Raw genomic sequence first — 14,369 nt, 5'->3', positions numbered from 1 at the left:
TGGTCCTGTCAATTATTGAGTTCTGCAAAATAACCAAGAGTGAGTACATTATGGATTTGTAATGGGAAAATCCAGAGTGGCTCCATTAAAGCCAGTCACCTTTCCTCAAATGGAATTGACTGCTGCTACTATGACGAGCAAAATGGACACTGTATTAAGAAAAGAATTACAGATGGAGTTAGCAGATTCTATGTTTTGGACTGATAGTACATCAGCGCTTAAATACATTAATAACAAAACCATGAGGTTTCGTACCTTTGAGGCTAACAGAATTAATCAGATTGAGAAAGTTTTGCATGCTAATCAATGGAGCTATGTTAAAACAGTAGATGATCCAGCTGACATGGCTTCACAGGATCAAAAGTTCAATCGTTTCTGAAAAGAGCCAATACTTGGATGTTCTGTCCTCAATTTCTTTCACAATCTCAAGAAGAATAGCCTCAAAATCCAGAAGTGTTAGAATTTTCAATGGAGGATCCAGAAATCCAAAACATTAATGTGAATACTATTCAAATATCTAATGAGAATGATCCAATTATTAAATTAATTTGCCATCATGGTTTTGTTTGAAAAGCACAGTAGGATGAATTCTTAGATTAAAAACTATGTTTTTACATCATATCAAGAAAGAAAATCAGAAATCTCAAAAGAGCAATTATTTAATAGTTGATGAATTGGCGAATGCTGAATGGGAGATCATTTGTTTTTGTCAGAGAAAGGAGCTTGATAATGAGATATCAAAATGTGTTAATTGTTGACATGCAAATACTAAACTTGGATAACAAATGGCGGATTTGCCAAAAGACAGAGTTTCGTTGATGAACCCTCATTTACATACACAGGAGTTAATTATTTTGGTCCTTTACAAGTAAAATGAGGAAGAAGTGTTGAAAAACGATATGGAGCTATTTTTACTTGTTTGACTATGAGAGCAATTCATATTGAAGTAGCGTCATCGCTTCATACAGACTCTTATCAATGTTCTTCAACGTTTTATCACCGGACGTGGTCATGTAAAGGAATTACGTTCTGATAATGGATCTAACTTTACAAGAAGCAGAAAGTTTTAATTTCTAATTGACCATATTTACTTTTGTATCCGTAATAGCAATTATTACATATTAGTCATTAATATTTATAATAATAATTAGGGGCTGGAATGTAAAGGTTAAAACCTTGTGTTTTTGATTTTTGTTAATTTTATGACTATCCCTTTAAGAAAGGTTGTTTTGTAGTGTTACCATAGTTACTATGATGTCATATGTTGTAATATCCTAGCTAACTGAGAGTTTTGTTACTCATTCTTCGGAGAAACATGCAAGATCGAAATACTTTTCTTTGAATTTGTCTCATCTCAGCATCTTATTTCATTTTAATTTGTTTATTTCTTTTATATTTGTTTATCATTTTATATCATTATTATACAGTATGCTTTATTTACTCAAGTTATGAAAATCTTGATGCAAAATGTTTATATCAACGAATTAAAGCTACTTACAGCTGAAACTGTGATTTGGTTTATTGGAATGATAAGATTGTAATTCGGAATATTGTCGCTTATGTTTCTGTGAAGATGGAATGTTTTGAAAATGGAAAATATGAGAGATTGGAAAGTGTCATCAACAGCCAAGGGTCAGAGTCAGTATCAATTGTCTTGAACAAGTCATGAAATTTGGTGTTCTGCAGCAAACTATTCATATTATAACCATCTTCCAACACACAACTACAACAAGACTTTTGTTTAAAGAAGTGAACAAGATTGAATTTATGCCCAATTGTTTGAAGTCATTATACAACCTTGATTCTGATAAAATGAAGGCTGCAGGTTTGACCTCAATTCAAATATTTTTTTGAATCAACATTGTAAAGCCATTAATATTTTACATTATAAGAGTGACCACAATTCCAGGACTTTTGTCTATCCACAATACATATTTGACTTTAAAAAGAAAATACTTTTTTTTTGTTTAAAACATAAAACCTAATAAATCAGGTCAGTAACAAAAAAAATGAGTTGCAGTGTCAGCCTGGGGCGCGATTCCAGGCAATCTTAATTTTTGGTCTTAAATAATTTTACTGCCATATGATTCTTTCAAAGACAATTATGAATTCTCAGGCAATCGGTACAAACACCATGGGAAGTGCAGACAATGACTCCCGACCGACCTTAAGAACATTTTGTGTGAAGCTTCTATCCATCCTCAAATATCCAACAATTAAAACAATCACATACTGCAGTGTTAAGCCGCCATCTGGTGGTTATAGATTTGTCTAGCAAAAACACTGCACCAGAAGCAAACAGGGCTGGTTTTCAGCTCCCTTCTTGTAATCTTAGAAAGAAAAGCAGGGCTCTTATTGACTGCATGTTCTGTCATCCCACACAGCTTTTATTTCCAGAGAGTTTACTGCTCATAAAAGATGTACCATTTCACCATCTCTAAGTTACCTCTCTAATATTTTACTGTCTAATGTTTTTTTTCTCCAAGGTGTATATTTTTTTATCCATTTCATCTTTAAAAATGATTATTGATTCTCATGGTCTTTTCAGTAATATATATTCATAGAAAATTACTGAGTCTCTTGGCATTGTAAATAGTTTAATCAAATTACATTATTAAAACCCCTTGGTAATTACTAGCAATTCTCAAATTTAGAATGGTAATTTTTGTCCTCCAGTTTAAGCCAGTTCTCATTTGCTTTAAAATCTTTGTGCATCTAGAGCACTCAATTCTCTGAACTGAGTTGATTTGCATAATCAACAGCACCAATTATAAAATTGCGTGGGTTGTAGTGAAGCATCGCTGTGCACCGACCGGCAAGGGAAAGACAGTGAAAGGATGCAAATTAAATGAGCTTCAGGAATGATTTAAACAGAATCCCACCTTGTTAGCCATCTTTGCCAAGACTGAGAGGCAATGACAAGCCAGTGGGCTCATTTCCAGCAACCAAATTACTTTCCCTTTTGTGTTGGTTTCTTCTGGATATTCATTATGGTAGTTCAAACTGACCAATTCTGGTCACGTTTATTTTTTTTTCTATTTTGGAGATGCAGCTCGGTTACAGGCCCATATGGTCCTCGAGCCTCACCGCCCAAATACATCTATGTGACCAATTAACTTTCTAATGCTGTACGTCTTTGGAACATGGGAGGAAACCAGAGCACCTGGAGAAAACGTGGAGAACGCACAAACTTCTTACAAACAGTCTCAGATAATAATTTCTCATTTTCATTATATTTTCTCTTAGATGTTTTACCTTTCCAGACATCAATAAAATATCAAATAGAATTTGGGACTCTCTACACCTGATCCAATTGCCCACATTAGGACCATATCCTTCTATGTCTTGCCTATTTGAATAGATTACTGAGAATCTTACAAAACTTTTCTTTACATAAAACCAGAGAGGAATGCTTACCATTCATGGTGGTTGTCTACAAATGCAGACATTGGGCTGATTTGCACAGTGTAGGTGTCATTAGCAGAATATTCAAACAAGCCGTAATATGGATTGAAGAGTTCCCTGGACACCAGAAAAAAGAATTCCCGAGAGGGGCCACTATAATCCAGCCTGAAAAGAGAAGGAAGATTCACAATTTATTCCATGGACGCATGGGTACCATCCGCAACTATTTTCACAATATCTGATGTTTTTCTGCTGTTTATTATTGTGCATGCTTTTTAAAATATTTTATTTTAATTTTTCCAAGACTCATAGAACATTACCACATATATCATATTGTGACAGTATATAGATATGTTTTTGGGAGATAAATTGGGGAAGGTTTGTTAGTGTAGGTCACAAACATTTCAAAACAGATCTTATTTAAAATACTGGAGCTCTGCTCATGCTTGACATGTCAGCCCCAGAGCCTTTGTGGAAGCTTTGGAGAGTGCCCAAGAGACTTCACTAATGGATTGTTGTTTACAAAAAGGCAACAGATGAAAGACTTATGAGAGCCGCAGACTGTCTGCAGTGGAACTTGCTGTTCTAGGAGGGTCATGTGGCTTTGCAAGTAGAGAGAGTCAAACAGGCTTTCTCTCTCAGAGAGAGTGAGAGAGAGAGGGAGAGAGAGAGAGAGAGAGAGAGAGAGAGAGAGAGAGAGAGAGAGACGCACACACGGAGATCAGTTCTGCAGTTATACAGTCAGCAACAGCAGCTGGGACTGGTACAGGACAAGCTGGCAAGCTTGTGGAAAAGCCCCATTTGGAAGACGGGTAGTGAATGCTTAGTTCAGCCTGGGCAAAGTCCTTGTGGTTCATGCAAGAGGAGAGGATTGGCGGTCTAATGTTTCACTTGAAATAAAAGAAACAAAAAGGAACTCTGTGGTGACCTGAAAGAAAGAAGTTATCATCTGGAGAACACAGATGGGGAAAGTTTCTTCGGCAAGGCACTGAAGAGACTGATTAGAAGGGATCAGTTGTGGGTGTCCAACAAACAACAAATCTTTTTTCTGAAAACCGTCAAGAACCTTCCTGAGCGGTAACCATTTCCCTTTCAAGCACCAAAGCCTGGTGAACTTGATGAATGTTAAATTCTGTGCACAGTATAAGAATTGCCTGCAACCAGTGAACTTGGAGGAATGAGAAGTGAGGTTGGACTGTGAAGCAAAGAACTTTTCTGAACTTACACACACATTACAAACACGTACACTTAGAATTAGATGGGGGTTAAGTTAAGTTAGTTAAGTCAATAGCGATAAGTTAAAGTGTGATTCTGTTTTCATGTTTAAAGATAATTAAAAGCAACTTTTGTTTAAGCAACCATTTGTATTGGTGAATATCTATTGGTGCTGGGTTTTGGGGTCCTTTGGACTCGTAACAATATAAATAGTATTTTTAAATTACAGAGTCTCATATAACCATATAACCATTGACGGAGCGGAAACAGGCCATGTTGACCTTGCGAGTCCGCACCGGTTCACTGATTTTGTGCACCCTCTTCAGGCAATGGTCCCATTCTTCTTCTTCTTCTTACCCAAATCTCACCCCCCCCCTCCAAATGCGAACATTATAAAAAAGGAAAGGGTGTTTGATTCTTCATGAATTAGTCCAGGAATTCAACACCATTAATCCAACTATATTATTTGAACTTTTTGTGGAAATTAATTATATCTTTGAACCAGGATGATTCAAGCACAACATAATCTTAGAAAGAAATATGACATCTTTTCCAAGGGGTAAAGCATTGCATTTCCATATTCCAATGAGTAATAAGTAGGGGAGAGCCTGACTTACATGTAACAGCTAGACATCTCCTGGCTACCGCTAGTCCAATCTTCATGAACTGTATTTGATATTTTAATAGTTTTGTGCCAATAACCATCAGATTGCTCAACAAATAACAGTTTTAGTTCCAATGGAAAATCCACCTATAATTTTTGTCAAAATTTCTGCCAACTCATACCAAAAGGATATTATTATTGTGCATTTCCATCAAGTTTCTTATCCCTCTTATGAAAGCATCCTGAGACGACGCTTTTATTTACAGCAGCTATGGAATATAAATGAGGAAGGGCCATTATAGCAATCAATCTTTGCATAATTTCACTATTGTTATGGACTACTAATCCACTTACGGGCTGTTTAATGCCAGAAACTCAAACCTACTGCTTAACAAAATAGGCAGAACAATGGTGCAGCAAGCAGAACCACTGCTTCACAGCTCCAGTGACCCAGGTTCAATCCCAGCTTATGGTGCTGTCTGCATGAGTCTGCCAGTGTCCTCACCAGTTTCCTTTGGATTCATCCACATGCCAAAAGTGTGCTGCTTGGTAAGTTAATTGAATGAGTGGGAGATCCTTGGAGAATGGGGAACTGATTGGAAGGTAGATTGAAAACACTGGGTTGGGAATAGGATCAGGCCACAAATGTATGCTTGATGGTCAGCTGAAGGACCCGCTTCCATGCTATATCCTTTCTTCTAATGTTCACTGCTCTGATTAAGAAATGCAATAAAAAACAGGAAGGAACCTAAAGCAACTGCAGCATGCATACTTAATGCCAATCACTCACTAATCTTGAAAACAAAACCTTTACTGCAATGGGAATACACCAGGATGAATGATATTTAAAAGTTTTAAACTTTTTATAGACTGATTGACACAATTTAAAGAGAATGGTTTCATGGCAAATCAATTGATAACTGATAATTAGCAAAGATATTCATTAATCAACATCCCAAGGTACTAAAGCGTAGAATACAAAATTTGCCTTCAAGTCTTGCAAGGAGATTACACCATAACCAAAAGGAGGTCAACATAATCAGATTAAACCTGGTCTTGATAAAAGATTGTCATACACATTCTACAATGGACATAGGCACGTGAATTCTTACTTGCTGCAACCAAACAGGTATATTTTAAAGAAAAACTATCATAGTAAACTAATTGAATTAAATTAAAAGAGACAATTAAGAGTTGTCTATCAGAACAACTTGATAGATAATAATTATCCAGAGTAATCCTAATGTAAACAAAAAGGTAGAGAGTAACTTCGAGGGTCAGAGAGGACTCAGGAGGGGATTCCAGAGCTCAGAGTCTTGACAGCTGAAATCAGCATTGCCAGTGATAGGGAAATTAAATGTGGGCTTGATTAAGATTCCACAATGGCAGAATATGGCTTTCAAACCAGTCGAGAGGAGGAAGGTCAAGGAAGGGTCTGGAAACATTTTAAAACTGAAGATTTGGGGGTCAGTGGAGATCAGCATGAACAGGGTGGAAGAGGACTGCAACAGGTAATGGGATGACCGCTAATATATGGAAACAAGAAAGAGGGAGACTAGAGACCAGAGTGTAGAAAAAGTTAAGTCTAGAGTTAGTGTTGGCATTAAGGGGGGAATTTGTGGGCATTGCACCCAAACTAAGTATTGTGACCCCCCCTCTGAACACACTAGGGTGGCCAGATGTATGGTTTTTGGCCGAACAGTCTGGTTTTTGAGTAATCTGCCCTCCATCCAGCAGAGGGGGAGGAAGCGACACTAGAGGCCCCGGTACACCAATCCATTGTGCATGTACCAGCCGGCACTAGCGCATACGCGCAAGAAGAAACAGAGCCATGCACGGTCATCACATTTAACATGGTAATTGCCCCCTTTCTGCCTCCCCCTAATGAGCGAGTCTTCGTGTTAGATTGTGCCTCCCCACTGTTATCCTAATGCCCCCGCTAAGATTTCTTCTGGCGCCAACCCTGCCTCATGTGATCAAGGTGAGTGGGAGGAATTTAAGTGAGATCTGCAGGTCAATTATTTTTTTGCATAAAATGATGGGTGCCTGAAGCAGTGGTGGAAGCAAAAAAACAATAGTAGCATTTTAGAGGCTTCAAGATAGATATGAATATATGAAGTGATGGAAGGATGTTTATCAGGTGCCAGCAGATTGACATTTTTCTTTGCACATCATGTTCTGCACAGACATGTGGGCTGTACCCATGCTCTACTGTTCTATGTGTGGCTGAAGGCTTTACAAATGAACTGAGGCAGGTAGTTGGTCAATATTACAGAGGCAGAGTTACTACCAGCATGGATTTGTGATCTGAGGTTCTCTCTGAGTAAATAACTACCTGGATCAATGAACAATTGCAGTGGAGACTCAAGCAATGGATTTGGTCTTCCCAATATTTAGTTAGAACAAAGCTTTCTTCATCTATTATTCTTACTCAGACATTCTGAAAACTTAGAAACAACTGGGGGCTCAAGACAGATATGAACGGATGTCAGTATATATGCATGTGGTCAGATTGCAGATGCGAAATAGGAGAGAACCACTGCAGTCCAAAGAGATCAATGTGGAAATGAAGCTATTGCAGGTGTAACTCTCTGGATAGATGAGAAAACAGGAGGCAATTATGATCATGGCTGACTGAATGATTGTGTGGAGGAGGATGGTGTGGCCAGTTATGTCAGGCTCCAGACATGGAGAGGAGGGGCATTAGATTACTTGCATCATGTAGTACAGCTTCCTATGTGATCATTCAAAGCATGCTTTGGTTACTCAGCAGTGGTGAAAATCTGATCGAGTTGATTCAAATATGAAGTGTTGGAAAGCTTGCTTTCATTTGCTCCGATGCATTTGGGAATGTTGGAAAAGAGGATTGGAGGTGGAGTTTGAGTTTGCAAGGATGGAAAGCCAAGGTTAATTTTGTGAGAAGGGTAACGAAAACTGTTTTGAAGTTTGATAAAGAACTATTCATAATATCAGCTTATTATAAACACCAGAATATGATCAGTAAATTTCAGTATTGCAACTGGACTTGAGCAATCAGTGGCACCTTTTTTTTTGTAATTCTTTATTTATCATACTATGAACCATATCAACCAATATATTTACAGATGCATCTCTTTAAATATTCACAGTGACATTTTCTCTTTATTTCCCCCATCCCTCCCTTCCCCCTTCCCACCCCCCTCAAAAACAGTAAATATTGGACATATAAAATACAATAAAACAATATCTTTATACAAAAGGAATACAAACAAAAAAGAAGTATCATCTACTTATTCACATTAAATCTGATCATGTTTATCTTTTTATCATTTTAAGTGGTGGTGGTCTGAGGCCTGCTCTTTCTGTTATGTTCCATATATGGTTCCCAGGCTTTTTCAATCACTGTAACTTTGTCTTTTAAATTATATGTGATTTTTTTTTCCAACGGGATACACTTAAAATTGGTTATATATTCCATTAATGTTTATAGTCATATAGTCCAACGTGGCCATCTTATATCTTTATTTTCACTTCTTTTCCGCCTCTTCACCACCTCCATCCCTTTTTTCCATTACTGTTTTTTAAGTTTTCCTTTTTAATCTCAATATATGACAATGCATTTAAGACATGAAATACCCCAACAATCCCCACAAGCAATAACCCTTTAACCCCAAATAAACTTCTTGTCCCTTGATGGCAACCACAACTCCCCTTTCCATTTGGTTTGCAAACTTGCTCGCAAGCGTCAACCGATTTCACAGTGACCATTATTCTCCCCACCCCCAGCCCCCCCAGAGAACACTATTTTCCTATACTTATAACAAAGCTCTCTTTTTTTTCCCTTCTTCCCCTTCTCTTATCCATCTTTAAATATTTATATATACATTATCTTTACTTTATATTTTCTTGCTGGTCTTCCTTCTTGTCACTCCTCTCTCCTCTCTTCTCCTGTCCTGCAAACGTTCAGCAAATTCTTGGGCTTTCTTTGGGTCTGAGAACAGTCTATTCCATTCCCCAGGAATGAATACTTTGAGTACTGCTGGATGTCTTAATATAAAGTTATACCCTTTCTTCCATAAGATTGTTTTTTCTGTGTTGAATTCCTTCCTCTTCTTTAAAAGCTCAAAGCTTATGTCCAGGTAAAAAAATATTTTTTGACCCTTATATTCCAACGGCTTATTGTCTTCTCTAACCTTCTTTCTTGCCTGCTCCAGTATGTTTTCCCTTGTCGAATTTTAGAAACTTTACCAATATGGATCTCGATTTTTGATGTGGTGGTGGTTTTGGTACTAGCGTTCGATGTGCCCTTTTGATTTCTATTTCTTCATGTGAATCTTTCATTCCCAGCACCTTCGGGATCCATCTTTTTATAAATTCCTTCATATCTGACCCTTCTTTGCCTTCTTTCAGGCCCACTATTTTTATGTTGTTTTGCTTACTATAATTTTCCAACATATCAATTTTCTGAGATAACAACTCTTGTGTCTCTTTAATTTTTATCACTTTCTTCCAATTTTTCTCTGTCATTTACTTCCATTTCTAAAGCCGTTTCCCGCTCTTCCAGATTCTCTACTCTTTTCCCTATTTCTGTCATGACCAGTTCTAACCTTTGCATTTTATCTTCTGTTCTTTTCACTTTCCTTTTAATTGCATTAAACTCTAATGAAAACCATTCTTTTAGTGATCTCATTTGTTCTTCAAAAAAGGCTTTATCTAAATTTTGTCCTTCTATTTTACCTTCTTTCCTTTGAAAATCTTGGTCTTCATCCTCCTCTCCTTCTGTGTCTGTATCTATATCTGTGTCATCTTCTCTTCTCTGTATCTTTGTATCTTCATCCTTCTCTGGTGAGCTGCTTCTGTATCCTTGCTGAGCCTCCCGCTGGTGTGTCTCCTGTTGTTGGGCCTCCCGCCGCAGGTCGACCCGTTGTTGGGCCTCCCGCCTCAGGTCGACCCGTTGTTGGGCCTCCCGCCTCAGGTCGACCCGTTGTTGGGCCTCCCGCCTCAGGTCGACCCATTGTTGGGCCTCCCGCTGCAGGTCGACCCGTTGTTGGGCCTCCCGCTGCAGGTTGACCCGTTGTTGGGCCCTTTGTTGCAGACCGACCCGCTGCTGGGTCTCCTGCCACAGGTCGTCCCCCTGTCGGTTGCCCCGTTGCCGCGCACCCTCTTCCAGCCCTTCATTCTCTTTCTCACCACTCTTCTTTTCTTCTTTCTTCTTTACTTCCCCCAGCTGAATGCCCCAGTACTGGGCATTAGTATCGAATGCCCCGATACTAATGCCCCTCCTGTCGGCATTAATCTTTTCTTTTACTTGTGCACTGCGCAGTTGTCCACCTCTTCTTGGCTCTGAGAGCCATTTTTGAAGTCACCGGTTGGGAGGACACCGCTCCTCTGGGGACTCACCAACTCCGAAGATCGGCTGCTCCTCTCCACGGTGGCTCTCTGCTCTGATGTGCAGGTAAGGTCTTCTTCTTTCTTCTCCAATGATTTTCCTTCTTCCCTTTTCTCTGTTATTCTTACTTTTTCTCTTTTGGGTGCTATCTTCTGTAACTTTATCTTTCTCTTCCTGTATTTTATGTTTATTGAACTTTGTTTTTTCACACTTTTTTTTCCTTTCTCTGGAGAGGGCTGTTTCCACCCGACCAGCCACTACTCCATCACGTGACTCCAAGTCAGTGGCACCTTTCTTTGTCAAACAGAGGATACTGCAGCACAGAAACATGCTCTTTGGCCATCAAGTCTGAACCAAACTATTATTCTGCCTTATCTATTGACCTGCACCCAGACAATAGCCCTTCATCCCCCTCCCATCCATCTACCTATACAATTTTTCTTATATGTCAAAATCTAGCTCTCATTCACCACTTCAGCAGGCACCTCATTCCACACTCTCAGTGTGAAGAAGTTCCCCTAAACATTCCACCTTTCACCCTTAATCCATGTCCTCTACTTATTGTCTCACCTAACATCTGGAAAAAGCCTGCTTGCATTTACCCTATACCCCTCAAGTCACGGAAACATCTTGTAAATCTTCTCCTCTCTGCACTCTTTCAATCTGAATCATACCTCTCCTGTAGTTAGGTGGGAAAGACTTTAAAACTGAAGTTTAATTTTCTTGTTTTGGTGAGTATTAAAAATGTCAAGACATTATTCAGTAATGAGGAGAAACTTTGTGTCCAGACTGACAATTTCCATCTAATATCACCAAAAGTACCTCTCCACTATGTGCAGTATTGTAGTGGAGAAGGGCTGCTTGAATGCTTCTGCATTGCACTGTCTCTGTGTAAAATATATTTCATTATTTAAATTACTTTGAAAAGACTTGATAACAAGAAAAAGTACCATATAAGTGCAAGTAATTATTTTTCTCATTTTTTCTCTGAAAAGCCATTTACTTATTACACAAGGTGACAGCTGAAAGGATTAGATCAGCATTGAAATCATAATGAGAAATTTGCACTGATCATGGTATTCATTATGGTGAACGACATGATCCGAATTATAACCACAAACTGTTTCAAACAGTAACACTAACCAGAATGAGTCTGAGCTCAAATACTGTTCTTTTAGCCATTGACTCCATTCCTTTGGCAACAATATGACACTCAACCAATCTTGTTCCATTGTACTTTTCCACTCAATAAAGCCAAACATTCATGGGCATTCACTGAAACAGCCAAAACCCTGTAACACACCAACTACTCTCCTGGATTTGCTCATGTTGGGCTGAATTCATACTTTCTTATGCAATGCACGCAAGTGCTGGAGAAACTCAGAGGGTCACGCAACATCCATATGAAGCAAAGATTAACCAATGTTTTGGGCCTGAGCCCTTCATCAAGCTAAAAGCAAAAATCAGGCAGGTGCCTTAATAAAAAGTTGGGGATGAAAAGGAGAGGAGTGAAGATGGGGCGGGGGGGGGGGGGGGGGGGGGGGAGGAGGGCAGGCGAACAGGCAAGAAGTCATAGGTGGGAGGGCAGAAGGGAAAAAAGCTGAGGTTATGGGGATGTGGGGGCAGCTATGAGCATAAAGCAGTGCCTCCCTGCTTTTAGCTCATACCTTGACGAAGGTTACCCTTTACTTCCAATGTGAATTGCTGAGTTTCTCCAGGACTTTTGGGTATTTGGACTACAATCATAATGTCTGCAGACTTTCCTGTTTAATTCACAGTTTCTTGCAATCCCTTCACTTGTCAGGAAGGTGCAACAGTGACTGCACTTCCTGAGAAGACTGAAGCAGGCAAAGCTACCGGCCACCATTATGTCAACCTTCTACAGGAGCTCTACCAAGAGCATCTGGGCCAGCTGCATCACAGTGTGGTAAGGTTGCTGCGGAGAAATAGATCAGAGGTTAATCCACAGGACTATAAGAGTGGCAAAGAGGATCACTGGAGTCTCCCTCCTCCTAGTGACTTGATCCACCAGGATCATTGCCTGAAGAGGGAGCGCAAAATCATGGAGGACCCCTAACACATCTTTCAGCTTCTTCTGACGGGAAAGAGATAGGGGAGCATCAGGGTCAGCTCCATCAGGCTAAGGAACAAATTTTTTCCATAAGCAGTAAGAATGCTGAATGACCAAAATAACGGCTTGCATTAATCACCTGAGACTCTCATATTCATGAAACAAAGTTTATTTATTTATTTATTTTGTGGGTGGGTGGGTGTGTTATATGTTTTAAAAATATATATTTTTTAATATTTAAAACTTGACCTGCATGTGTGTTGTTTGACTACATATGTGTTATGTCTGGTTGCGTGTCTGCATGTTTTTGCACTGAGGACCGAAGAACGCTGTTATATTGGATTGTACTTGTGCAATCAAACGTGACTTGATTAGTCGGTCTCATTTTATCCTCAGTAAACTTGAAAAACAGTACTGCACATATTCTAACCTGAATTAAATCCTGGTCAACCTGTGCTTTTTGACCCACTAGACTCTTGCAGCTGAGCAAAACCTCAATTTTAACACACAAAATGCTGGAGAAACTGAGCAGGTCAGGCAGCATCCATAGAAGGCAATAGATTTCAACATTCTGGGTCAAAACCTTTCATCAGGAAACCACTGTCTATTGCCTTCTGTGGATGCTGCTGGATCCACTGAGTTCCTCCAGCATTTTGTGTGTTGCTCCAGTTTTCTGCTGTCTCTTTTGTTCACCTCCATTTTAAAATATTCACTTTGGCCTTCATCCTTCCAATGCTCTTTCTCCTTCCCAACCTTATACAATGTTCCATATTTGCGGTTTCTCAATTCCAGCCACTTGACTTTCTTCCCATAGATTTCTATCATCCATTCCTCCTTGGAAATGCTTCTTGAAAGTACATCATTGTCACTGGGCAGTTTGGGACATTAGAAGTGCAATGTAAATACAAGTTGTTCATGTTGTTTACATAGAACAGTACAGCACAAGAAAAGGCCCCTTCTGCCACAATGTCTGTACTGAATACAATGGAAAATTCAACTAAATCTCTTCTGCCTGCACATAATCTATCTCTCTCCACTCCCCGCTTGTTCATGTGTCTATCTAAAAGCCTCTTAAGGACTACAATCATAATTGCTTCCATCACTACCTCTGTCAACCCATTACAGGCACCTATCACTCTGTTAAAAAAAACTTGCCCAGCACATCCCCTTTAATCTCTCCTCCTCTCATATTCGATATCTTTGTCCTAAGAAAAAGATTCTGCCTGTCTGCCCTATCAATGTCTCTTCAAATCTTATAAACATCAATTAGATCTCCCATAATACTTCAAAGCTCATGAGAAAAAAGTTCTGTGTCCTGACAAATCTCTTCTGTACCCATTCCAAAGCTACTGTAATGGGGTGTCCAGAAGTGTACATGATCCTGCAAATGCAGTGTTACCAACGTTCAAAATACTTTTTCAATCAGACAACTCTAAGCTTCTGTTTCTTCTGAGGAAGTACCTCAATGTCAAGGATGAGTTGCTTCTACTCTGATTATGTGAAGTCTTAAGGTGACTGAGGACACGTGGGGGGGGGGGGCAGGAGTTTGCTAATGGGGTGAGCAACTGGGATGAGGGATGCACCTTCTGCAGTTTTGTAGGGCTGCTGTGTGTTTGGGATGTATGGACATAGGGCTCTCAAAACTGCCCTGAATGCTGCTTTATCATAGATAAAAGTTTTCCAGGAGACAGAGGAGGGCAACTGCA

General features: G+C 39.3%; 1 protein-coding gene across 10 annotated transcripts in view; it reads right to left on the bottom strand.

Annotated features, from left to right (window-relative positions):
- Positions 1–14,369, bottom strand: part of LOC138761815 (E3 ubiquitin-protein ligase HECW2-like) — a 333,777-nt gene that overhangs the window by 53,413 nt on the left and 265,995 nt on the right. For all 10 annotated transcript variants that reach the window (XM_069934590.1, XM_069934589.1, XM_069934588.1 and 7 more), the window contains one exon: positions 3,418–3,570. In XM_069934590.1, coding sequence (XP_069790691.1) covers positions 3,418–3,570 — 153 coding nt within the window. The remainder of the gene's footprint in view (positions 1–3,417; positions 3,571–14,369) is intronic.

Source organism: Narcine bancroftii, chromosome 4 (assembly GCF_036971445.1).
Source record: "Narcine bancroftii isolate sNarBan1 chromosome 4, sNarBan1.hap1, whole genome shotgun sequence".
Taxonomy (NCBI): domain Eukaryota; kingdom Metazoa; phylum Chordata; class Chondrichthyes; order Torpediniformes; family Narcinidae; genus Narcine; species Narcine bancroftii.
Note: the sequence above shows the minus strand (reverse complement) of the source record. Positions and strands in the feature narration are given on the sequence as shown.